At 39.1% G+C, this 25,910-nt stretch overlaps 2 protein-coding genes across 13 annotated transcripts in view; one reads left to right on the top strand and one right to left on the bottom strand.

Annotated features, from left to right (window-relative positions):
* Positions 1-25,910, bottom strand: part of LOC109421801 (junctophilin-1) — a 134,191-nt gene that overhangs the window by 13,754 nt on the left and 94,527 nt on the right. The window contains exons 1-2 of one of the 12 annotated variants that reach the window (XM_019696496.3): positions 13,222-13,354; positions 12,404-12,597 (exon numbers count right to left, since the gene is read on the bottom strand). The exons of 9 other annotated variants lie outside the window; for them this stretch is intronic. In XM_019696496.3, the coding sequence (XP_019552041.1) occupies positions 12,404-12,508 (105 nt within the window). In that variant the 5' untranslated portion in view covers positions 12,509-12,597; positions 13,222-13,354. Of the gene's footprint in view, positions 1-12,403; positions 13,355-25,910 lie in introns of those variants that run through there. 2 more of the 12 variants (XM_019696485.3, XM_019696482.3) reach the window with 2 other exon arrangements.
* LOC134288040 (eukaryotic translation initiation factor 3 subunit A-like) lies at positions 23,343-25,376 on the top strand. Its single transcript, XM_062851694.1, has 2 exons — positions 23,343-23,688; positions 23,756-25,376. The coding sequence occupies exon 2, from the start codon at positions 23,898-23,900 to the stop codon at positions 25,005-25,007; it is 1,110 nt and encodes a 369-aa protein (XP_062707678.1). The 5' UTR covers positions 23,343-23,688; positions 23,756-23,897; the 3' UTR covers positions 25,008-25,376.

The raw sequence follows: 25,910 nt of genomic DNA, 5'->3' as shown, positions 1-25,910 counted from the left end.
GATGGCCTCTATGGTCAAATGGCAGCGCGCGTGGGGCAGTTCCACCAAAGGAAGGTGGACCCATAGGTTGATACCGAGGGTAGATAGTTGGATTAATAGGCGCCATGGGGAAGTTTCATTCCACCTGACACAGGTCCTTACAGGTCATGGTTGCTTCCGACAGTATCTACACCGTTTCGGGCATGCGGATTCTCCCGAATGCCCAGTGTGCAATGGTTTAGAGGAAACGGCGGAACACGTTTTGTTCGTGTGCCCGCGTTTTCGCACAATGCGTGACCGCATGCTTGCCACATGCGGGGAGGACACAACTCCGGACAACTTGGTCCAGAGAATGTGTAGGGATGAGATTAGCTGGAATGCCGTTTCAACGGCTATCACCCATATCGTCTGGGAGCTACAAAGGAGGTGGCGCGTGGACTCGGAGAATAGCTAGTCCAGATGCAGTACAAGAGGTGGTCCAGGGGTTCGAAGTCGGCTTCGTAGGTCATACCGGTGCCCTGCGGTCGAGATCGACCCTTACAGCGATTAAGTGGCCGCGGAGAGGAAGTCCCGGTAGCGGTGCTGTCGTGGCGTCAGTCTACTGGGTTGGATCTGAGCCCGCGGTTGGAAAGGGGTCCCCGGCAAGGGTCGGGGTAGGTGAGATCCTGCTGTCTGCAACCTACGGGTGCATCTGATAGGGCCTGAAGGGTAGTGATACCCTTCCTTTGCGGGCAGGTCAGATCGGGTTGCACGTGGGCATCAGTTCTTGATGTCCGCTCAGCAGTAGGGCGCGGGCGGGGTTGCCCCTGCCCGCCTTCCGAGGACAAAGGGAGTGGCGAGGACCACTCGGGAAACTGGCTAAGCGCCAGCATGCTATCGTGATGGACTCTCCAGAGCGAGTCATCGATGTTCGTTGCTGCTAGGCTACGGCAGCTAACCTTGAGGGTGCGATATGCACTAGCCCCTCTCTGAAGCAATACCTTCTTGGTGGTTCCGGAGAATCGTAGGGTTTGGCGACCATAGGAATGTGTTTTAGTGGGTCGAGGAGAGAGTAGTCCGGGCTTCTACCGGCATTGTAGAAGACGGCCTCATCCCCACACTACCCTAACCTTCCTGTTAGGGTGTCTGATGAGCAGATTTATCCCCCTATGGTTTAGAAGGAAAAAAAAAATACATTTAGTGCCTAAAATCATTTATAACAATAAACCCATGCGTAATCATCAGCTAATCTTTAGTGTACTGCAAAATAGACTTAACCCAAGTAACCACGGTGCTGAAGCCTTTTTGCATGCAGATATACGATGTATTTAGAGCAATCTTTACTTTACATGCAAACTTAAGGTTGATTTAAAGCGGAAATGGGCAATTATAGAATGAAATAAAGATTATACTGGTATAATCTTAATTCAGTCGCATAATTGCCATTTCAACTTTAAATCAACCGAAAGTGTACATGTAAAATAATGATTGCTCTAAATACACCTTATACCTGCATGCAATAAGGCTTCAGCACCGTGGATACTTGGGAAAAGCGATCTTCTTCTCCATTCATTTCTGAAATTTTTGGGAAATGAGCATGAGCATGAGCATAGATGACCGTACAATTCGTAGTTGCTACTCCGTGATTGACCAGAACAATCGAAATTGCACAAGGAACTAACAAACGGAGCTTGGGAGTAACTACCGTCTCAATGTGCACAGTTTGAGAATTCCAAACTTTATTAGTCAATAACGGCGCCGGCCACGTCTTTACGGTCATCGAGGGAGGGAAGGAATGTTAGTGTGACGTACGTTGCTAATAGAGACCGAGATCACCTCATCTTCTCCACGACTGTCACGGGAAGGAGTTTTTGTTAGTGGGGAGGGGGAGAGTCACATGATTTGGATTCATTTTTGTAAGTGATGTGATTCATGCAACCTTTACTTTAGTCAAAACATTTATTCATTTTGACTAAAATATTACAAATATCGACACCGAAGATGACGAACCATTCAAATTTTTGTGTAAATGCAAAAAATGAAAGAAACATATTTATTATCAACTGAATGTGCGTTGGGAACTAGCGCCGACACATGACGTGACGAACTTTTCAATATGTATTTGTTAGATGAATACACAAAAATCAGAGCAGAATTGTATACGTCCTTTAGCATTAATTATTATGATAAAATGGAACGAGCTCACCAATAAACATCCTTCGAAGTGTTCAATGCGTATGTGCTGCTCTTCTCCGAAATCACACTGAACCGCTAAAACTACACACAGGTACGACGATGTGCACATTCAAATTGACGACGACGTCGACGCGGCCGGCCGGTCCGAATGAAAAAAGCGGCTTTTTCACTTTGCCTCCAAAATCACACTAAACCGCCCGTACGAAATTTTTGGGAAATATCGTGAAACTACCAGACGGTAGTGGGATCCAGAAAATACCGGGGCTATTAAACCGGTAACATAGCACAATGTCGGAAAGCGAACGAACGTCGAATTGCGGCATACGAGATTGCTTATTGAGTATTCAACTTGAACTTTATGAATTAAGAGTGCCATATGATGATCATTCATAAAATACACAAAAATACTTAAAAAAAAGAAGAATAAGTCTGCCGTTGTGTTGGGACTCATACAGAATTTATTTAAAAATCCGTTTAAATGGTACTGCGGAAGAGGGTCTCATAATGTGAAATGCTGTGTAACATAATATTTGAACGACCTTCCATCTTGAGATGGAGTAATTTGCTTTGGCAATATAGAGGCCAATGATGTACATTAGAGTTTATAACGGAGGGTTTGGTCAAACATTTCTTATGCAGTATACTAAAAATATCATGTTTTTTTCAAAACAATCTTTCAATGCGCCCCTTCCCCATTGTAACCCTCCCCTCCTCTCAAGGAGGTTGAAACTTTAAATGGAGATGATTATGGAGGCTTAAAATGGCGATACAACATACAAACGTTATTTTATCAAATTTCAACCATTTTTTCGGTTGTATTAGCCCTTTTAGGTGGATTAATCATCTTTTAAAATTACCTAAGCTTTTATTCGTCATGGTTACATTGTATTTCAAGTAGGTTTACAAGATATGATCAATAAAATTAACTTATATTCTTAGATAGGTGACTTCGAATACTTTGACCCACTCTCACCCCCTCTAAGGGGTGAGATTGGGTTAATTTTCAACCATTTTTAGTTTAGTAAGCAATTCATATAATGTGATACTTTCTTGCTAAACTATCATAACCACATAGAAGAGTATACATACCAAATAAAAAGTCATTCCGACTTCAATTGCATTTATTATTTAACAAACAATCTTTGAGTATCGTTTTTTGACCCATTCTCACCCCCAACGACGGTACTACGAAAATTCAATATTTTTAACCGTTATGTGGCCGACAAACTTTTTGCTTTTTTCTACAGCGTGCTTTTTAAATGGGCGCTGGGTACCCGGGTACCCTGCCGGCCACATAAGGGTTAAATAGAGGAAGTATGAAAGCCGTAAGGCGAAACCTTCTTTACGTAATTAAAAAAAAATACTTCAGTAGGTTTTATCAAATACTATTTATTTTTGACAAACATTTTACAAATTGACTCTGAATTTTTCATACTCAATAGATGACGTCTGAGGGAAAACCCCTATTATAAAAACAATGATTATTCATAAATCTCGGCAATCTCATTCAGTAAAATATTGAAATTTTGAAAATTGCGGCCGCAGTGGCCAACAATCTGGTTTAAATTAATTTAACCAAAACGCCTGCCAAAAAGCTAAGAAATAATGCAGTAAAATCCCCAAGTAACCACGGTTCTGAAGCCTTACTGCATGCAGATAATTGGTGCATTTAGAGTAATCATTACTTTGCATGAACACTTAAGGTTGATTTAAAGTGGAAATGGCAATTATGCGACTGATTTAAGATTATACCAGTATAATCGTAATTTGATTCTATAATTGCACTAGTTTACAGCATTTTTGAACTCGGTAAGCTGATGATTGTTTTTGGTGTAGAATCATGCCCTGAGTTCGAAAACGCGAAAGAAAAAAATTACAGTAGAGTGGAAATTTTTTCGACTTTCCATACAAGGTTGATGATTTGAAATCGATTTTTGTTCTATTTTTAAGCAAAGTCGCTCACTTCAAACATGTCATTATTCGTAACCAATGCTCCGATTGAGCTGAAATTTTTACTGTAACTCGCCTACATATGATATGTCAAATAAACGTCGAGAAAGAATTTTTAAGTTGATTTTTTCTTATTAAAAAAATACATTTCTTCAAAAAATTTTGGGAATTTTGCTAAAATTTAAGAAGATTGTCCCTAAAAATCGTCAATATCTTGAATTTCATCAATCTGACGCAAAACCTGTATTCAGATGATCGAATGGTATTGTATTCAGCTTTCAATTTATGGAAAAAGATTAAAAATTGGTTGAACAAAACGCAATATATTTGAATTTTAGTAAATTACATATTTTGAAAATTTGTAAAACTCGATATTGTGCTAAAGTTCAAAAACTGTTCTACTTTAAATTTTTTGAAGGTCGGTTTCGAAATCAGCACTAAATTGTGCTTCAAAAATTTTGGTCGTAGACAGAAGTTTACGACTTTCATTTTATTTTGTAAACTTGTGTTGCCCATTTCCACTTTTAATCAACCTTAAGTTTGCGTGTAAAGTAATGATTGCTCTAAATACACCCTATATCTGTATGCAATAAGACTTCAACACCGTGGTTAAGGACACTTGTTAGAATCCCAGAATGGCCGCCACAATGGCCGACTGTGGGACCCACTCACGATTTCGAGGGCACAAATCTCTTCATAAACAAAACCAGCGCACCTGATCTTTTTATTTTAAGCTTATTACAAGTGAGCAAGAACAGAATAATGAAATTCACTGTTGTTTGAAGCTTGCTTCTTGAGATTTGTGCGTCTGAAGTTCTGACGCACTGTTGAAGCGGGAGTTCAAGACGTTTGTCCTTAAAGTCAAAGTTAAAATCATCATTCCTATATCATTCCTACCAAAACAAAACCACGATACAAGTTCAGCGATGTGCATGCCCAAGTAACCACGGCGCTGAAGCCTTATTGCATGCAGATATACGGTGTATTTATAAATACAGCATGCTCTAAATACACCGTATATTTGCATGCAATAAGGCTTCAACGCCGTGGTTACTTGGGTGTATTTGTAAAACTAGCTTTGTACCTGCTGCACCGAGCTCAACCTGGGTGTAGCATTTTCTTGCACCGGTGCCAATCGAGTGTCAAAACAGAACATTACCTGCGAATAAACGAACGGTTTCGGTGCAAGTTTGTTACACTCGGTGGCAAAGCAGTGCAGGCGGTGCAAATAAACGAATTCGACATTTTTATACATTTTTGAAGGAATGATTATTATTTTTGGATTTTTGTTCCATGTTGTATGGGCAAAAATACATACTCTATATAAAGGGCCCCCACATTACGCGTTGCGAACATTCGACGGATAATAAATATGTACAACGGTTTTATTATCCGCAATCTTATTAACATGGGAACGCGAAAAAAAATTAATACAAGAACATAAGTGAAACTCAAAAGCAACGATTTTAGTTATTTAGTTTCCAGCTTTCTCGTAAAGCTATGGCACGGGTTTCGGTTTTTCAGCATTGGCAGCAACACTAAACGAAATTTCACACAGTTATTTTTGACTGAGAATCGATAATCTTGGAACGTGCGTTATTACGAGTTGAAAAATTATTCATACCCGGTATATAATTAAATTGAATACACAAACATACAATAAAATTATTGTATCCTTCCGACAGTCGGCTAAATTGACTAAAGTCGACTAAATCATATCAAGGGTTGCATAGCTCACATCACTTACCAATGTGAATCCAGATCTATGTAATTTTCTATTCCTTCAGTTCTTTTGTAACAAACATCCTTCCTGTGACAACCGTGGGGATGCGGAGGTACATACGGTCTCTAGTAGCAACGGATGTCACACTAACGTTCCTTCCCTTCCCCGATGACCGTAAGGACGTGGCCGGCGCCGGTACTGACAAAAGTTTTGAACCTTCAAAATTGCACATTGAGGATGGAAAGCTTCACCCAGCCCCCATCCTTTTGGTTCCCTGTGCAACGTTGACTGTTCTGGTCAGTAACGGAGTAGCAACTACGAAGCTCATGCTCAAAAGTATTAAAATATTAAATAGCATTATTTTAAATTACACTCAGCGAAAAAACTAACGAAATTCATCAAAATACCTTATGCTTTTTGCTATAAGTAAAAATTATGGATGTCATAAGAACACCTTATGAAAAACGATCGTGCTTGTTATGACAAATTTCATAAGATAGACTTATGAAAAAAGCAAATCAATCCTAAAATGGCAGAGACTGGATTCGATCCATGAATGTCGGCATCACTGTGCCCGTGTTTAATCCACACGGCTACCAACGCTTGAGAATATCGTGTTGCTAAACATATATAAAAGCCAAGCCACAGTCAAACAGACGTAACACTTGCGAAATTTCCATCGACCACGCTTTCAACGATCATTTTAAATTTTCATAGTTGTGGCTTTCACAACCAGAGGCGCGCGCATCGTTTTTCTATGCGTTTGACGTTTCACACTAGCGCCTTCTGTTGACGATTTTGCACAACACAGTGATTCGTGCAACTTTTCCACCAGGTGATGGTAGTGTGAACTGGGCGATGGATTTTCATAAAAATCGTTCAAGGTGTTACGTCTGTTTGTCTGTGGCCAAGCTGTGAGACGATTTTGCGTCATAGAGCGACCTTATGAAATTCATCCTAATAATTATGAATTGTTTAAGGTGTCATGATGCATCACTCAGCTTTCAAACGAATCATTGACTTTTTGCTTTTCAATGATTGTTTGCCTCGCGTTTTTGAAGTGATAAAAAACTGTCAATTCTGCAACAACGCAGCAGAAAAAGTATCATCGCAATCACTGTGAGTGAGCAAATAGGATGATACTTTTTCATACGAATGTTCGCTGTGGTGGCGGAGAATTCACTTTGAAATATCGACTCAGATATTCAACATGGCTGCCGATGCCGATGACGCTGTAAAAAGCCTTAAAGGTCGTTTAATAAGTTAGGCCTTATGAAAGTTTTAAGTTTATTTCATTGAGTGTACGATATTATTGTGTTATGAAGCTAAAAATTGGGAACAGTTAACCGAAATCGTCATTTTTTTCACAGTTGAGCAAAGATTTGACACTCTTTCTTCTATATTACAGGTCAAATTTGGTACAGATTTTGGGTACAGATTTTTCGAATGTCTGGTACAGATGAAAAAGATTTTTAAGCCTTCGTTACAGATAAAAATGTGACAACACTGCTTGCAGCAGCAGATCCTGATAAACAGAATCGGTTGGCGTTATTTAAATTCATTAAAATTGTTCCTGAATAACTACACCTATCTTATCGTGCACACTTTACAACAAATTAAACATAAACACAATTGGCGTAATCAGGATAACCACGTTGAACAGTACTGGTTACTATACACTTGGTTGTCAAATCATGGTAATTTTAAGAGAAACATAGTAACTACCCAATATTGAAAAAATAATCATTATTACTATGTTTAGGCATGGTAAAATTAAGCATGGTTGAATAGTATAAATCGGCACTGTATCCTTGATAACCAATAGAAAATAATTGCTCGGACAACAATATTCAACATAAAATGTTTTCATTTATGTTTAATAATAGCTTCCAGGCGGGTAAACTTTATTCACAGACAAACAGACGTAACACTTGCGAAATTTTCATCACCTTCGCTTTTAACAATCATTTCAAATCTTCATAGTTCCGGCTTTCACAATCAGAGGCGCGCTCTGCGTTTTTCTTTGCGTTTGACGTTTCACACTAGCGCCTTCTGTTGACGATATTGCACAACGCAGTGTATCGTGAAACATTTGCACCAAATGATGGTACTGTAAAAAGGGCGATGGAATTTAACGAAAAGTGTTCGTCCGTTTGTCTGTGCTTTATTCTTTGATTTGAGAATAATTGATTAAAAGATTTTTTTGGGTCTATCCACTATAACCCGGTTGGATATACAGGGGATGGCCAAAATGATTGGGATAGGCAACTTTTTTTTTTCACTCACAAAAATGTTCAAGGTGATGTAACTTTTCATAGATCGCATCAAAATTTCTCAAATTTTGACTGTTTGTTCATCTATTATATGTGCATCATTGGTACAAATTTGAGCTCGATCAGTTAATCTATCGCAAAGTTGAACAGTTCTAGAAAAATACTATTTTATAGACAACTAATTTTTGAACTGTCATATCTCGGAAACCAGTAAACGGAATTGAATAAAATTTTTAACGTTTATCAACAATATATTGAAACTATACGACGCTATAAAATGTAATATTTTCTCACGATGAATAAAGTTATACCGGTTTGACATTTTGACCCATATAGAAAAAAATAAGTCAAATTTACAATATCATACAAAAATCATTAAATGTGTTATTCTTTCAATCCAAATCGGCTCTAATATATCTTATCAGAGATATCTTCAGAACAGAAGCAGAAAATCTTTGGATTTTAACAATAAAATTTAATGACATTGATAAAAAAAAATTTCATTTTTTCGAGAAAGATCCAAAAGAGTTTTAATTCATGATAACTTTTTTCAACGTTCAAAAAGTACCTATGTTTTAATGACATGAGAAACATTAATGTGTTGTTGGTAAACGTTCAAAAGTTCATTAAATTCGGTTTACTGGTTTCCGAGACATGACAGTTCAAAAATTAGTTGTCTCAAAATAGTATTTCACGAGAACGATTCTAGCTTCGCGAAAGATTAACCAATTGAGCTCAAAGTTGTACCAATGATGCATATATAGTAGGTTAAAAAACAGTTTAAATTTGAGAATTTTTGATGCACTCTATGAAAAGTTACTGCGTTTTGAACTTTTTTGTGAGAGAAAAAAATGTTGCATATCCCAAACATTTTGGGCACCCCCTGTACACTGGTTGAAAAGATTTTCTTTTGTACACGATGAGTATCGCACGCTATGTCTGAACCAACAGATTATAAAAATTGAATGTACATCGGGTTTCTTTCCATAAAACATCAGTATTCAAGCTATATTTTCATTTGCAGAAGGTATTAAAATATTCTATCGGTGAAAATTTTTCCATACATTTTGTATGGGAGAGAAATTGACCGAAAATGAGGATTTCAAGCAAATTTGTATGAAAAACGGTCAAAAAGATGAAAAAATCAAAATTTCCCCGATAGAATATTTTGAAACCTTCTGCAAATGAAAATATAGCTTGAATACTGATGTTTTATGGAAAAAACCCGATGTACATTCAATTTTTATAATCTGTTGGTTCAGACATAGCGTGTATCGTATACATATGCAGTATGTTACAGTTAAGGCCCTTTACCCTATAAGAGAGGCTCTAGCTGATAGGGAAAACCAACGTCAACGTTACACAAACATGTGCTCAATACATAGGAGCAGTGGAACTCTTCCATACTGCTATTCAGCATGAGTCAGAAGTGACATCAGTCACGAAATCCAATGGGACCAAATTATTAATACTATTATTAGAACTCCAGATTGAAATGGTCAAATTGAACACCCATTGTAAAAATACATACACTTTGCATACACACTCTACACAAAAAACGGAATCAAGAAAGGGAAATAAAAGGACATTTTGGGAAGAATAGGATTGAGGAGGTCTGCTACCGGTCCGAAGCCATCTTGAGGTTCTTTTCCACGCCAACCGCCAAAGTGGTTACCTCGTAAAGCCAAGTTTTGTTATAAGTCTATAGTGGACGAGGAGTTTATGAAGTGGAAAGTGTTACAAGATTGTTAACTAGAAGGAGAATCAGAGTGCCTGGAGCCGGTAGCAGATTCCAATAACACTCATCCTACATTTGGCGGACAGGACACATTCGGATTATTTTGTGAAATCCATTTGGATTATTTGTACAATCCTCCGCTATCTGGAGAATCGCTGAGCATCAACCTTCTGGAACAGCCGCTCCCGTCCCGCCTAGGTAGAGCCCGGGCCAGTCAACCGAAGGAGTGACCGGACGACCCTCTGGCCCCACAAATCCCTCGGCCTGCAAACCTCCCGAGCTTGTGAGTCCTATGTCACCGGAGCTCACCCCTGGTCGTTCGTGCTTAATGAGAGACCCTTTAGAGGAACGATCCACCGATTGTTCGTCCACGTGGTCGAGTTCCCAACACACCGCCCTTCGCCGAAGGGCAACACAGCGCACGAGTAACTTTCACGCAGCGAGCAAAAAGACAAAGGATTTTTCACGCAGATTTGTGTATGACTGGATCAACACAAAAAATGTGCTGATCCGGTAATACACAAATCTGCGTGAAAATTCTTTTGTCTTTTCGGTCGCTGCGTGAAAGTTACTCGTTGCTCTGTGTACATCGAGTTCTGCGTGTGTCCCACTCACCGTTGCTTGATTTCCCCGATCCACCTCCGGCCGACCAACGTAGACCCCCCCCCACACCCCCACCCACACATACACAATTGTAAGTAGAGTGCCCGAATAAATAGTAGTGTAGAGTAGGAGACCGTGCGTTTTGCTTTCTTGATCAGCGTTCCTCGTCAGAAGCCGACCCTGAGGGAGAGTGAGCACCTCTAAAGAGAGTTTTAAGGGTAACAAGTATTAATTTCATAATAATTCAGTCGCATAGTTTAATCATACTAAACTCTAGATCTAGATAATTCCCGTACAAAAATCCATCTCTTTTCTATTTACGAGAGCGTCGGTGAGTCGCTGGAATCTCGACAAATAGATATCATTCCTTTCTTACTATCCTTTCCCATCCTCATAACGTGTTTCTTATCGTTTCAGAGAACGATCAATGGGGCTTAAGCCTAGGCTTGTTAGCCAGGATACAGTATAAATGCCTGCGCCCCTTCCCGGAAACAAAAAGGTCTGGAGTGACAAAATATGCTTGCTACGTCATTCCCAACGTTGGTGTTTAAGGTGAAATATCAGGAAATCCCATTACAATTTTGCATACAAACTTTAGAAGCACAAATCTGACGAACAAAGCATCGGACCGAGCCGCACTTGTTTATCCTGGCTTTGCTCACTAGCAAAAAGAGGCAGCTTTTACAAATTGAACTCATTTGTTTACGAAATTTCAAGATTGGTGCTCTTGAAAACGTGAGTAGGGGACCAAGTCGGCCATTGTAGCAGCCATATTTGTATCCTCTGATGTTTCTCCTTAAATATACTAAAATACTTAAGTGCCCCACACAATGCATACGTTTGCGTGTGCTTGACAGTAGTTTGACACATTTTCCATGGGGAAACTGTCAAAAAACGCAAACCTCGACGGAACGGACGCTATGTGTTCCAGGCTTTACACTCACACGTATAGATGATCTAATCAAATACACTTACACAATATGAATCACTTTCTTATAGTGAATCCCAGGGGTTATGAATAATATATATATTTGATAAAAAAAATACCCAAACTCTTGGCGGATCGACTGAGAAGTTTACTGTAGGAATTAAACGGCTACGCAGTCTTCAAAACGGAAAACGAAGTTTATTGTTTGCCCGACGTTTCGACACTGGGGTTTTGTGTCATCTTCAGGGGTAACTAATTGTTCGTTTTTGGTCTTATGTTTCGTCTAACTGTAACTGTCTGGTTGTTTTGTTGTTGGTACATGACAATTTTCGTTTGTCTAGTTTTGCAACGGACTGTCCGTTGCAAAACTAGACAAACGAAAATTGTCATGTACCAACAACAAAACAACCAGACAGTTACAGTTAGACGAAACATAAGACCAAAAACGAACAATTAGTTACCCCTGAAGATGACACAAAACCCCAGTGTCGAAACGTCGGGCAAACAATAAACTTCGTTTTCCGTTTTGAAGACTGCGTAGCCGTTTAATTCCTACAAATACCCAAACAATTTTAAAATTTAACTCATTGGATTTGTTAAGAAATTTTGTAAACGACTCTAATTTCACATTACAATTTTAAAATTTCTAGGGCCAAAATTTTCCGTATACAGCGCGGGTGCGGTAAAATCTAAGGATCAATCTAGCGCGCGTCCTGAAGCGTAAAGAGCGCGTAAAATTCAAAATTTTATTTGCCACCCGTTATAAAACAGGCATTGGCGTAGCTACCTTTTTCTTTTTTCTCACTCACTCTCCTAGACAAGCACCAGAAAGAGCGGGATGCGAGAGAGGGCCTTGTACCCCCTCTTCCATCCTTCTCTTTCTCGTGTTCGCTTAGGAGAGAGAGAGTGAGAAAAAAGAAAAAGCTAGCTACGCCAATGAAAACAGGAAATTTTGACGACAAAAACCCCCCATGACGAATAGAACAAAATTGCCGGACAATACCCAGAGTATCCATATTACGCTTATTATTTACCTCAATAGGTGGTGTATCAATCCAACTTTCAGAAGCCCTTCGTGCCAACAAAGCAGGTGAATAAAGGAGGTAATCTTCATCTTCTTCTTCTTGGTACCACGACATTGTCACTAATATTCGTCGCTTGTCACCAAAATTATTCGTAACTTAATTTCATATATTCATATATTCATAGATGATGAATCAATTTACAACTGTAATAACCAGGAATATAAAAAAAATATATATCGAAAGCAATCCAGATTTCCACAAATTAAGCACTCGATCCGCAATAAAATTGAAAATTTAAAATATATTTGTAATTAACGGTGCACATATCAATATATCAAGTAATTATTTTGACCACTTATTTATTCGCATTTTGATTTCTTCCCGATGTTAAGAGCTAAAACATTTCGTTAAAACCATTTCTATTAGTTCTCGTCACCAGAAATGTTTGAAAACTCAGAAAACACGCGATAGGGAAACACGTTTTCATTCATTATAATTTCAGTATTTCGCGGCCTTATGCTTTGTGATAGGAAAGCGAAAGCAACGTTACGAGGATTTTTCGAAAGTGTCGTCGCACGCTGATTCATATGTATCACTTATTTTCAATCTTGTTTCACTCTATGTTCTTTCTAAGCACGTAATATGAGAGCCTTTACACATTGACAATTTTCATCTTCATTCACTAAAACTGGTTCAAATCGATATTATTCACATAATTATTTATGTTTTTAATAAATTTAACACTGTATTTTTTTGTCGATAGCGCAACTTTATGTAGAATTTCAAATATCCATATTGCTATTACTCTATGAGAAGTTAAAACGCACAAAAAAATGGTTGGGACGTATTGACTGCAATAATTTTGACAAACTGTAGAGTCAAAATGAAAAATAAAAGAGACTAAAGAAAGTAAAGCAAAAATATACTGAGCTCACAAGTTGCAGCTAAAAAGTTATTTCTAGCACAATACGAGAGATAGAGAGTAAGAGCGAGTCATATATAATATGAGCGGAAAGCTTCTCTCTTGACGGTGTTCCCATGTAAAGTTTTCAATGGAACAAGATAAAATTAAATGAAACAACAAAGTTAAAGACCTTGTGTTTATTTGTTTGGTAAACTCGTGTAGTCGTTATTAGGTACACTGTCGAAGTTAACACAGCCATTTAGACAAAGTTGAATTGTTTTTGGTCGATTCAGTTATGATGCATCCGGTAAACATCATTTATTATTATATGGAATAATACGTAACTTTACATTGAAGACAAATTCGCCACCAGAAGATATTATTGAAAAATGTCTAAAACATTAAAGTATACTTAAACATTAAATAGGATAAACTAGTATCATACAGTAATAACGAAAAGGTCTCAGAGTATGGGCGATCTATCAATAGCACATAAAAATATAATCGAATGTGTTTTCGTAAAAAGAATATTGCTATATTGACATTTTCTATTTATTTAGTTTTGAACTTCAACTAAGGCTTCAAAGGCTGAAATATATTTATTCAAATATTGATACAAAATGGATGCACACATATGTTTGTAATTGGAAATACTTTCACTATAACTCGTACATTCGACCGTAAACCCTCAAATATTTTTGCGTATTCGTATTCGTTGTTGAATTTCCAATAAGTAGTACCTTGTAAAAATAAGTATGAACTGTTGAACAGTAAGATTTCATAGGAAAAGTGTGTTAAAAATGGGAACTTGAAGCGTGACGTTACAACGTTGTAACTTCACGCTACTCATTCCCATTTTTAACATACTTTTTCTATGGAAACTGACTGTTCAACAGTTCATACTTATTTTTACAAGGAATCCGAATATGCAATAATATTTGAGGATTTACGGTCGAATTTTTGAGTTATAGTTTAAAATCTGACCGAAAAGGAGTGAAAACGTTTTAACGTCACGGTAGAATGTGTCTAATACAGTATTTTCGTAATATAATCGAAAAGTTCGCAGCTTTTCCCACCGCAAATATCGAGGGAAAAGACAAACCCGGGCTATTTTCAGATTCAAAACGCATGCGCTTGTGTTTCTACGCTAAGCATGCACACAATTCTTCATAATATGACCAGATAGAGTAAACTTCACATTTTGTAAGCAGATGACAAAGATGTTGATCGGGATCATTAAATAACTGTTGGTATATCTCTGTTCTGAGTAAAATTTCTTCAGAACGTGATATAGAGAAATAAGCATCAGTTGCTAGCTAGCCAAAGGTTAAAAAAAATCGCACTCAAACAAAGCTAAAATTTGCATTGAGCAATTGATTAAGAACAGTAACATCAAATGAAACTATAGCAATTTTATATTCAGTTCATTACAAATCAAAAGAAAACCCCGATGCAGAATCTAATCCCTGAACGAAAAATCCGGTATGTTCAAGTCGAAATCTTTGGCAGCATGCGTCCGATTTATAAACAGTTGGGGAATTGCGGCCATAACGCACATAGGTAGGGTGACCATATGGAAAACAAGCGAAGGAGGACATTTAGACCAAATTCGGTTGAAAAAGGAGGAGATTTGTATAAAAAGGAGGACACTTTTTAAAGCAGCTGTTAATACAAAACATATTTTCCACTAAAAAGTCACTTTTTTGTATTTGACTTATTATGCATTTAACCTTGCATTTAACTGACTAGCATTTCTTCAAGAGTATCCAGATGATTCAATAAACTGAATTGATTGAAATCTAAAATGAAAATTAATTGAAATCTTAAATGACATCATTTCTAGTAAACCTACTGCAACTATTTTTAAAATGCATTTTAATTCCGTGTGTCCTTCTTTGAGCTGGGATACTTTTACTGTACTCCATTCCAACTTCTGGAGATTTGCTAGATAATTGATTACAGTGGTTTTTCGATTTTGTCACGATTCTATTTAATGACGCTCCATTATATCACACTCGATTTTAGCACGCTATTTTTTTTTTTTTTTTTCAATTATATCACGCTATCATAATCGATACAAATATTGCTAAGCACATATTCCAAACTATATAGGATACATGAAACGTCATAAGTAAGATATGATGCATATTAGTATACGATTATGGTGCCATTGGTGACAGGCCGGACACAGGATTCGATTATCTAGAGTCACATTCCCATGCTTTGCTCTGCATCGAGTCCGGTCTGTATTGGTCAACTCCACGCGTTACATTTTCCATCAGGGGTCTCCAGTTAGCCTTTGTGAATCAGGTTTTGGATTACATGGCGGGTTCAATTCCCATTCCGGTCGGGAGCTTTTCTACACTTTCCTATGCATTGTGTACAGGGGACAGACAAAATGATCGGGACAGGCAAAATTTTTACTTTTCAAAAAATGTTCAACTCGCTGAAACTTTTCGAAACGTGCATCAAATATTTTAAAATTTTCACTGTAAGTTGATCAACTAGTTGTGTATCAGTGGACAACATTTGGAAAAGATCGGGCTATTCTGCACGAAGTTATAAACATTCTTAAAAAAAGGTATTATTATCCGATAGCCAACTTTGAGCTGTTATATCTCCGGATTCAATTAACTGAATGCAATGAAATTTTGACTATTTAAGACTTATATAATGAACTTTGAAAAACTTTTGTCACAACTTAAAATTCTTTATACGGAAGAAAGTTATTACGATTAGTTTATTTTCCTAGAAAAACACCGAATTTCCTAAAACTTCCACATCGTTTCAAAATTCAAGATGCTAATTATAGTTTATTTAAATTCCCTCTAATTGTTTTTAATATAAATATTGTTACGGATACGCCCTTTAAAAGACTAATATTGTAGCATTGACAGTAGGGGAGAAGCTCAAGAAGAGCAAGACAGAAGTCAGTACTGTATGAAATACCGAAAGGAATAAACGTGTTAAAGATAATGTATTCGGTGTGATCGCTATTTCTCGGAAGTATTCGAAAATCTTAATACAGTCAAACGCGCGGTGGTATTCACGTTCGTTTCTCAGCCGGAGTACGAGCTTCGCGGGTGATTCGTTGGAAATTTTGTTACAATATGTTTTGAAGGAAAGTAACAACATAGCCTTCAATTAATATAAAAAGTATTGGGATGAATATTAAAAATAGACCATTTTACTAAAAAATCAATAAATAAATAAAATCGCTATAACTTTTTCTCTTGTTAATAATTTAAAGTTGTGTCAAACGTTTTTCAGATCTCATTATTTAAGTCTTAAATGGTCAAAATTTCATTGCATTCGGTTCATTGAATCCGGAGATATAACAGCTCAAAGTTGGCTATCGGATAATTAAACCTACTTCTAGAATCATTTTTATTTTGTGTAGAATAACCCGATCTTTTCCAAATTTTGTCCACTGATGCACAATTAGTTGATGAACTTACAGTGAAAATTTGAGAATATTTGATGCACTTTTCGAAAAGTTACAGCTAGTTGAACATTTTTGGAAAAGTGAACATTTTGCCTGTCCCGATCATTTTGTCTATCCCCTGTATAATTGTACTTGCCCCACAATATACAAATTCATACAATGGCAGATAAAGAAAGCCCTTCAATTAATAAATGTGATAGCACATAAAGAACTCTAAGTTGAAGAGAGGCAGCCCTAGTTCCATTGGGAACGTACAGAAGTAGAAGAAGAAATGGTGTTTTCCGTTAGAATCTACTTTGGTTTCATTTTTTTGTATTTTAATTATTATTAACGAGCTTTTCAACCAGAGGATCGTTCATGTCGGGACCCGCGGTTTTACTTCACTTCCGAAGGGATTTATGGGCTTTTAAAAATTGATATGTTGTTCAATCAATGCCAACCAGCATATCGAACGATCAGAAATTAAAGACAGAACCTTAACATTTCGAGACAATGGTACAACAAAGCGTAACGCGACAATGTTAAGTACTCGACGATAAATTTTAGCAATTATCTTTATTCTGCTGTGTAAAGATTAGAAATCGACAACATGTGGAAACATCGTTCCATGAAGTTGAAAACTATGGTGTAGAAGTGCAAGAAATACCTTCATTAATTGATCTTATTTACGGAGACATTAAAAAGTAATTACATATAAGAATTAGAAAAAATATAATATTAGACTTCCATTACCGGGTTTGATATTTTGTTCGTTTTTGTTTGATTTTTTTTTTTTGTGTGCAAGTGTATTTTGATTAATAAACGCTTCCGGAAAAAAGATGTTTCAATTATATCACGCTCCAATATATCACGCGAATTTTTTTTTCATTCGTGATATAATCGAAAAAGTACTGTACCACAGGACATGTATAAAATATATACGTCTGTTATAGTGCCCTACGTGTGATTTCGTTGAAAACAAATATATAGTACCGTAAACTGGGGTGTAGTTGACCAGCTGGGTGAACTTGATCACTCAATAACCCGCGGATATCGACCTTCAAGGCAGCAACAATTCTATTTTAATTATTCGCAATCCAATGGCGTAACATAAAAATGGAATGGTGACTTGCTTGAAAGTCGATATCCGTGGGTAATTGAGTGATCAAGATCACCCCACTGATCAACTACACCACAGTTTACAGGAACTTCAAGATTTTCGGGGGCCCCTCTGATCGGGGGCCCGGGGCACTTGCCCTCTTTGCCCCCCCCCCCTTAAATCCGGGCCTGCCGACATTGGAGGTGCACCTTTCGCCTAGTGAAAATAAAGACAATTCAAGTGTTTTTTTTTATTTCAACACTTTTATTTATATTTTACCTTGGGTCATGGTCCGATGATCCGATGATCCGATGGAAACCACGTTAAACTTTGCAAAACAGTTAATTTTCGGACTGAATTCCGATTCACTCGTACTCCCGAGACTAGAAAAAATATATGGCTGCTCCACAATAATCTAGTCTACTGTCAGTTCGGTAAAGCTTTGCATCGCAATACGAAAGTTCAGTTGAAATATAACAACCTACGATGAATCTAAACAACTCACAGATTTTCGGTAAACAAAATGTCGATTTTGGTTAAAGATGCCAAGAAATATGTTTTTGTCCGTTATCTTTTAAGGTTTTTCGGTAAAGCTGATTCGTTCTACAGTTTATCCAATATTAATTTCATTTACAGGATATTTTCTGTAGAAAAAAAAACACCGAGCAATGAGAAAAAAATAAGTGTATTGATCACATGTTTTTACGTTCTTCCGTATTCTCAGAAAATCAGATTTTTTTTAGATTATTTAGAATATTTGCCCCTGTTATTATAAGAAAATATTTTAACGGGCTCGGTGGTGTAGAGGTTACGGCTTCTGATTCGTATGCAAAAGGTCATGGGTGTAGTGTATGTGATGTGCATAATTTTAAAATCAATTGAAATATTTAGATATGTGATGTGCATACACATGCAGGGCCCATATAGCCGAGGCGGTAAACGCACGGGTATTCAGCATGACCATGCTGAGGGTGACGGGTTCGATTCCCGGTCGGTCCAGGATCTTTTCGTAAAGGAAATTTCCTTGACTTCCTTGGGCATAGAGTATCTTCGTGCCTGCCACACGATATACGCATGCAAAATGGTCATTGGCAGAGGAAGCTCTCAGTTAATAACTGTGGAAGTGCTCATAGAACACTAAGCTGAGAAGCAGGCTTTGTCCCAATGAGGACGTTACGCCAAGAAGAGAGAGAGATGTGCATACACTACAATGGGTTCAATCCCAGGCCCGTCTCTTTCATCCTTCTCTCTCTCTCTCTCTCTCTCTCTCTCTCTCTCTCTCTCTCTCTCTCTCTCTCTCTCTCTCTCTCTCTCTCTCTCTCTCTCTCTCTCTCTCTCTCTCTCTCTCTCTCTATAGAGACGAACCAGCCAAGGGCTGAATGTCTCTTTAATAATGTTACCATTCGGGTGGTTTACCCTATATAGCCAAGCAAAGTGAGGAGAGTGAGTGGCAAATACCACTTACCATACTACTGTTCAGGATGAGTGGTATCGCCCTGTTCGAAAATTTATAGCATAATAAAAGTATCGATTTTATGTTGATTTTCTTGTTTTTTGGTAACATAATCATAAATAGTCCAATTAGAATTCGTATGTTTAGCTCATTAATAAGTTTGAAATAATCTCATTAGTATTTGTTAGGAGATATATGACTCCGTATGTGAACGGCCATTTTGAATGGCAGGAGAATAAAATTGTTAAAACACTTACATGCATTCACACTTAACACATAAGGAACTAGCGCTAACGGATAGATTCTGTATCGACGGAATTACGTTGGAATTAGTAGGGCTGGGGCAGCAGGGACGGATGTCCTGGGGCCTGACGCACCCCCCCCCCCCCGCTTGCGAGTCCGCCGCGTAGTTGCCGGCTAAGAATAGGACTACTAACCCCAATTCAAGGTGTCAAGCGACCCGTGCCGAGGAATGAGTGATCGAGGGGGTGAAAAAGATGCTCGATCTTTAACGGAGCCTGTGGGGTACCTGGGCACCCCCCACAGTAAGCTGTCCCTTACCACGTTAATGCAAAGCTCTGGCGTGGTGGACATTCTTTCTCGTGCAACTCGTGGGAATACATTATGAGCAAAAATTCTAAAAATATCAACATAGGTGGAAGTAGTGGTGCGATCAACCCCTTCGCAAGAAGCGGGTTGATGAGGTCTCCGACAAGGAGAAGTGAGGAGTCAGGTGCTGGAAGCTGCTTACGTAGCTCAAGCGCGGGAGCTCCTGTCCACTCCACGGCAAGCCAGCCGGCGGAGGTCATGGACGGAGCGTGGTTGCTGAGGGCCATCAGCCAAGAAGTAGGAAAAGGACGGCCCGCATTAGAGGTTGCTGAGCACCAGCTTGGCAAAATCATCGACTTTACGACAACTAAGTCGAATATAAGCAAGGACCTGAAAACGGCCTTGCTTAGACTTAGAGTGTCTGTCGATGAGGCCAAGCAGGAGCACGCGGTCGCGTTGCTGGCTGCTGCAGCGGCGGAACCCGCAAAGGAGAAGGCGTCGAAGTTTACATAAACGGAGGCCTTCTCCTTTGCAGGTAGTCCGAAGAGTGTGGAAGCGAATGCTCGTGACAAACGTGACAAGCATTCGCAGAAGCGGGCGAGGCAGCCGTCAGGTGAGGAGCTGTCTGGCGGCGCCCGCAAGGCCAGGCGTATAATAACCCCGAAAGCCGGTGGTAATGCCGGAAAGTCGGACCCCAGCCAGGGTTCCCGGAAAGCTGGGAAGGGTGGGCCTGAAAAGGCTGGCCCGTCCCGGAATGATGAGAACAAGGGGTTGCGACCATTGGTGGGCCCTCAGCAGCCACAGAGCAGGGCGATCCAGGGAGAGGACCCTCCTTGGACAAAAATAGAGCGGAAGAGGAAGAAGAAGGTGAATCCGCAGGTAGAAGTGCAGGACGCCAAGCCAAGGCGTAGGAGGGCAGGTGCCAGGCGCGAGAAAGGCGACGCTATCGTCATCAAGACGGAACAGTCTAAGTACTCGGACATCTTGAAGACGATGCGAAGCGACGCCAAGCTTGAGGGTCTAGGAGCCGACGTGCGCAGTATCAGACGTACTCGTACGGACGAGATGATCCTGGAGCTGAAGCACCAGAAGGAACACAAGGGCGTCACCTACAAAAGGCTGGCAGAAGAGGTCCTTGGTGAGGGTGTGCAGGTGAGGGCTCTGACACATGAGGTGACTCTTAAGGTCAAAGACATTGACGAGATCACCGAAGTGGAAGAGCTCGTCACGGCACTGCGGCAACAGTGCGATGTGCAGGTGGCCGCCGCAGCCGTTAAGCTACGGAGAGGGCCAGCAGGGACACAGATAGCTTGGGTTCAGCTACCTGTGGCGAATGTTAAAAAGTCCGTTAAAGTAGGGAGTATAAAGGTGGGCTGGTGAGACGTAGGGTTTGGCGACCATAGGAATGCCCAAGTAACACAGAAAACATCTTTGGCAATCAGAATGTCAAAAGATGTATTACAACAGTAGTATAACTGAATCAGAAAACATGTTATGTTTTTATTATGCTTTTATTATGTTAGCCGTTCGACTATCGATGACTAACTGCAAATAAAATCACTTGAGTAGCTCAAGTCCAAACTTCGTATATGCTATAAATATATAACATTAATGGAGCATCATGCAAACCAACAACGAAGACACCATTGTTTACATCCCAAAAACAGAACTCTACTTCGCAAATGCTTTGATCAAATATGTTCTAGTCCTGGACTATTGAATCTATTATAGTCAATTCCAACTACACAATATCAAACCCCATTTAAGCAATAGGGGTTTTATTTTACAAATATAATATCACAATGTATTTAACACAAGGTTTGAATGTTCTTAAGGTTTACAACTGCAGCCCAAAAATGAAATAATAAACACAGATTACTGCGCAGCTGTACTAACTCATAATTTGGTCCGCAGTGGTCAGAAAGATCCCCGATGAGCAAGATTATGTCGAAATCTAGTCACGTCGACTGTACCTATTTTTCAGAGCGCAAAAGATGATTGTCGTAAAGAAACAATCAATACGGACAAGTTGGTGATGAATTTAGTGGCATATCTCGTCGGATTGTTGATGTTGGAGAAGATTCAACGCGCCAAAATATCTTCACGGCGGCATAGTAGTTGCTCACAATCATCTCGGTCGTCAACCAGCTCCCATTATGGCCTTCCTTCCACCAGCAAATCAGTTAACGATTAATCTTTTATTTAATCTCATCAGGATCGGTTGTCCATCCAGTAACACTGAATTTGCACCCCGAAGCTTCAACACAACGAAGAGTACTTTTGCTTACCTTCAATGTTTACTTTTTTTTATTTTGACAGATGCTCATTTTGGTATGATCTCTGCAATACGTTTGTTGAAAATATGTTATTTAAACGTATTATAATCGCAGGTACAACTTTCTCCAAAAAAATATTGTAAGGTTGTTCTGCGGATGCATTATTAGCGTAATTTAAACATACTTTTGAATTGCTGCGCAGTCTGTAGACATGGAATTAAGAAAAATCATCCGGATTACAGTATATGGCAAAAATATGTATATACCTAATAAAAATATGCGAAAAGGTAATGTTTTTATTTTAGTTGATTTATCTAAAATTCCGCAGAAACCTATTTTACAGCTAAAAATGCTCTAATCTAACGTTGGTCAATAGTAGAAATCAATCTCAGGCCTCAAAACTACCATATTGTAAATGGTGATACTTGTTCACATTTTCTGTACGGCACTGTAAGAATCGTTTGATATCTGCCATATTGTTTTTTCGAGCTTTTTAAAGAAGTGGATGCAAAAATAACCCATTTTGGTTGATTAATGTTATGATCATTAATTGCAATCAACAGCGCTTAAAAAATGAATAAGCAAAATGAGAAATTGCACCATGATTCTGGAAGCGCATGTAAAAAAGCGATACTATTATTGAGATAAATACATTTTCTGGGGAGTTTTCCGAAAAAAATTACTATCATTGGCTCAACAATATTTCCATGTTGCATGTTTAAGTCGTCGACAAGGCCAAAATTGTGTGTTAAAATAAAATTTGTTTTGTTGTTTTTGTTTTGCTTTACGTCATTCTAGATGCTACACGCATAATTGAGTGTTTTTTTATTATAAATGCTTTTTATCAGTTATACGACTTCCAAACAACTCAGTTCCAACCAATGCAAATGGATTGTAATATTAAAGTTTTCTGCAGGTTATATCACCGAGAAAATATTTTATTCGGACTGGAAAATGTAACTGCACTATATGTGTATTTTCCAAGTTTTATTTTCGATAAATATCTTGAAATAAAATAGAGAGCTGAATGGTTTGTAGTTTGTTTATATTTTTTAGTACTATAAATGTATTAGGATACATCTTATATTAAATGTAAGATGTTTTATAAGCCGCCATGTTTTGCGCTGTTTTGACTTTATAAGTGTTCAAAAATGAGTTTATAATTCAAGGAAAATACACCACACTAGGTACGAATGGTGACATATAAACTATTATATAACATGTAGTGTTACTTGGGTGGTTTAGTGGGTACGAGGAGAGAGTAGTCCTGGATTTTACTTTTGTTGTAGAAGACGGCCTGTCAGACCTACACTACCCTAACCTTCTGTTAGGGTGTCTGTTGAGCAAATTATCCCCCTATGGTTTAGAAGGAAAAAAAAATAAAGGTAGTAGGGCTTCACGTCTCGCAGAAGCTTTCTTTTCCACTCAAGCGCTCGAAGGAGCAAGATCAGTTCAGAAGCCTGAAGTGATCTAAAGTGAAAATCCTAAAGTGAAGTCTATACTTTAGCAGAAGTCTCAATCCGACTTGTAGAAGTTTTTATCGGTGGAAAGAAGAGAAGAGCTATTAGCAGGTTTTGGTGAAGATTCAGGTACGTTACCCTACCCAGAAAAGACCCACGTGGCCCTATTCTTAGACCCGAAATTGCTATCAAACAGGACCCAGCAGGTGCTGACCACGTTTTGGTCTAGCTACAAGTTCCGACAACGTGTCATACGACCGCCTGGTGCCCTGTAGCGATCCGCCGTGGCGGGTTCTTCGACGACGGCGCAGCCAACCTTAGAGTCGAAACAAAGGACTATGGAAAGATCAGTACAGAGATCGAAAGAAATTTTGGACAAGTTGACAGATTATGAGAAAGGAAAAGTAGAAAATGTGGGTGATTTGGTAAGGCATTTCCGGGATTTTGTGATAGCTACAACAAAGCAGGAAGAAGAGAGGAGAAAAAAGGAGATTGATGTTGAAGAGAGGCGAATGAAACAGGCAGCCGAGGGTATAGAGAGGAAGAAAAGATTGGAAAAGCTTCTGGTCGACCTTAATGAGAAAATCAAAACCGAGCCGACAGTGATTCCCAAGCAGGAAAGAGACTTGCCAATTGAAGCGGAAGTTTCGGACAAAAATAAGTTTGAACCCAGAGTCAAACAGGGTTTGCTAAAGTCTGATTCTGGAGACCAGTTTCAAACTCCATCTGGCAGTTCTGATAAACGGCCACCGGAGAAAAATCTCAAATTTAGGAAAACCAGCAGGGATAGTCGGGAGTTAAAAGTTCGTAAATCCGGAAAGCGACTACGAAAACAGAGCGTCTCATCAGAGTTATCATATGAGTCCAGCGAGAGTGCTTGGTCTTTTTATTCCAACCAAGCAAGTTCCGCAGACTCGGATAGGCCACGAAGAGTTCAGGAGCGAGGTAGAAGAGAAGTAAGGCAGAGAGATAGGAGGGAACACCAAAGACCACTCAAACGGATCCCGATGTCCGAATGGCGAATAAAATATGACGGAAAAGATGGGGGTAGAAGATTGGCGGAATTTTTAAAAGAGGTGAAGATGAGACGCAGGGCTGAAATCATTTCGGATCGCGAGCTGTTCAGAGGTGCGATTCACCTTTTCTCAGGGAGAGCCAAGGATTGGTTTATCGAGGGCATGAAAAACCGAGATTTCAGAAACTGGGGTGAGCTGAAATCCGAATTGAAACGCGAATTTCTTCCGCCAGACCTCGATTTTCAGCTCGAGATACAGGCAACAAATCGACGACAAGCTCGTGGAGAGAAATTTGTTGATTACCTCCACGACATATTGAAGAGATTCCAATCTATGACTCGACCAATATCCGAAAGGAGAAAGTTTGAAATTATTTGGAGGAACATGCGATTTGATTACAAGAACTGGTGCTGGAATCAAGTCAATTTCTAAATTAAAACGGTATGGAAGAATTGTCGACGAAAATAACTGGAGCATTTTCCAAAAGCCGCTTGACAATTTGAACAAGCCTCGATCTAATCAGTTGAATGAAATTTCGACTGGCAATAAAGTAAAAACCCTCAAACCGAAGGATAAACCGAAACAGACAGAGCAAACCCCTACACATGAGAGACAGAAGGCAGATGAGGACTCAGTCGAAGGGAACTCAAGGGGACCCACCACAACCGATGGAGGGTACCTTACAAGAATTGGCAAACCAATACAAGCGTCCACCGATTGGTACGTGCTACAATTGTAGACAACGGAGACACCACTATCCCGAATGTGAGGAACCTAAAAGGAAATTTTGTCGAATTTGTGGCTTCTTGGGAGTTCTCACAAAAACTTGTCGGGCTTGTCCAAAAAACTCGGAGAGCTCATCTTGAGGGAGCAAGCTGAAATCGTTGCTCCACAATCTCCCACTACTACACCTTTTGACGATTTAAAAGCGTCCGGGTTCGAATCGGTGGATGATGATGATTATGAGTCGGATTCCATCGACGAACTGCTAATCCATCTGGAGGGGGATGCTCGCCCCTTTGTAGAGGTTGAAATCTTCAACAAAAAGTTGATTGGATTATTGGACAGTGGTGCCCAGAGAACCGTCCTTGGCAAGGGGTCCGAAAATCGAATTGAAAGCCTGAGACTGAAAGTTTTTCAGTCATCAGCCTTAGCGAAAACGGCCTCTGGATCTCCAATCACAATCCTAGGCTATGTAAACTTGCCAATTACGTTCAATGGAGAAACACACATAATTGCTGCCTTGATTGCACCCGAGGTCAAGCACAGACTGATTCTGGGATACGAAGACTTTTGGCGAGCGTTCAATCTCGAACCAGTTGTCCAAAATCAGAG

The sequence above is a fragment of the Aedes albopictus genome, chromosome 2 (assembly GCF_035046485.1).
Source record: "Aedes albopictus strain Foshan chromosome 2, AalbF5, whole genome shotgun sequence".
Classification (NCBI taxonomy): domain Eukaryota; kingdom Metazoa; phylum Arthropoda; class Insecta; order Diptera; family Culicidae; genus Aedes; species Aedes albopictus.
The sequence above is the reverse complement of the archived record's forward strand: the minus strand, read 5'-3'. Positions and strand labels throughout refer to the sequence as shown.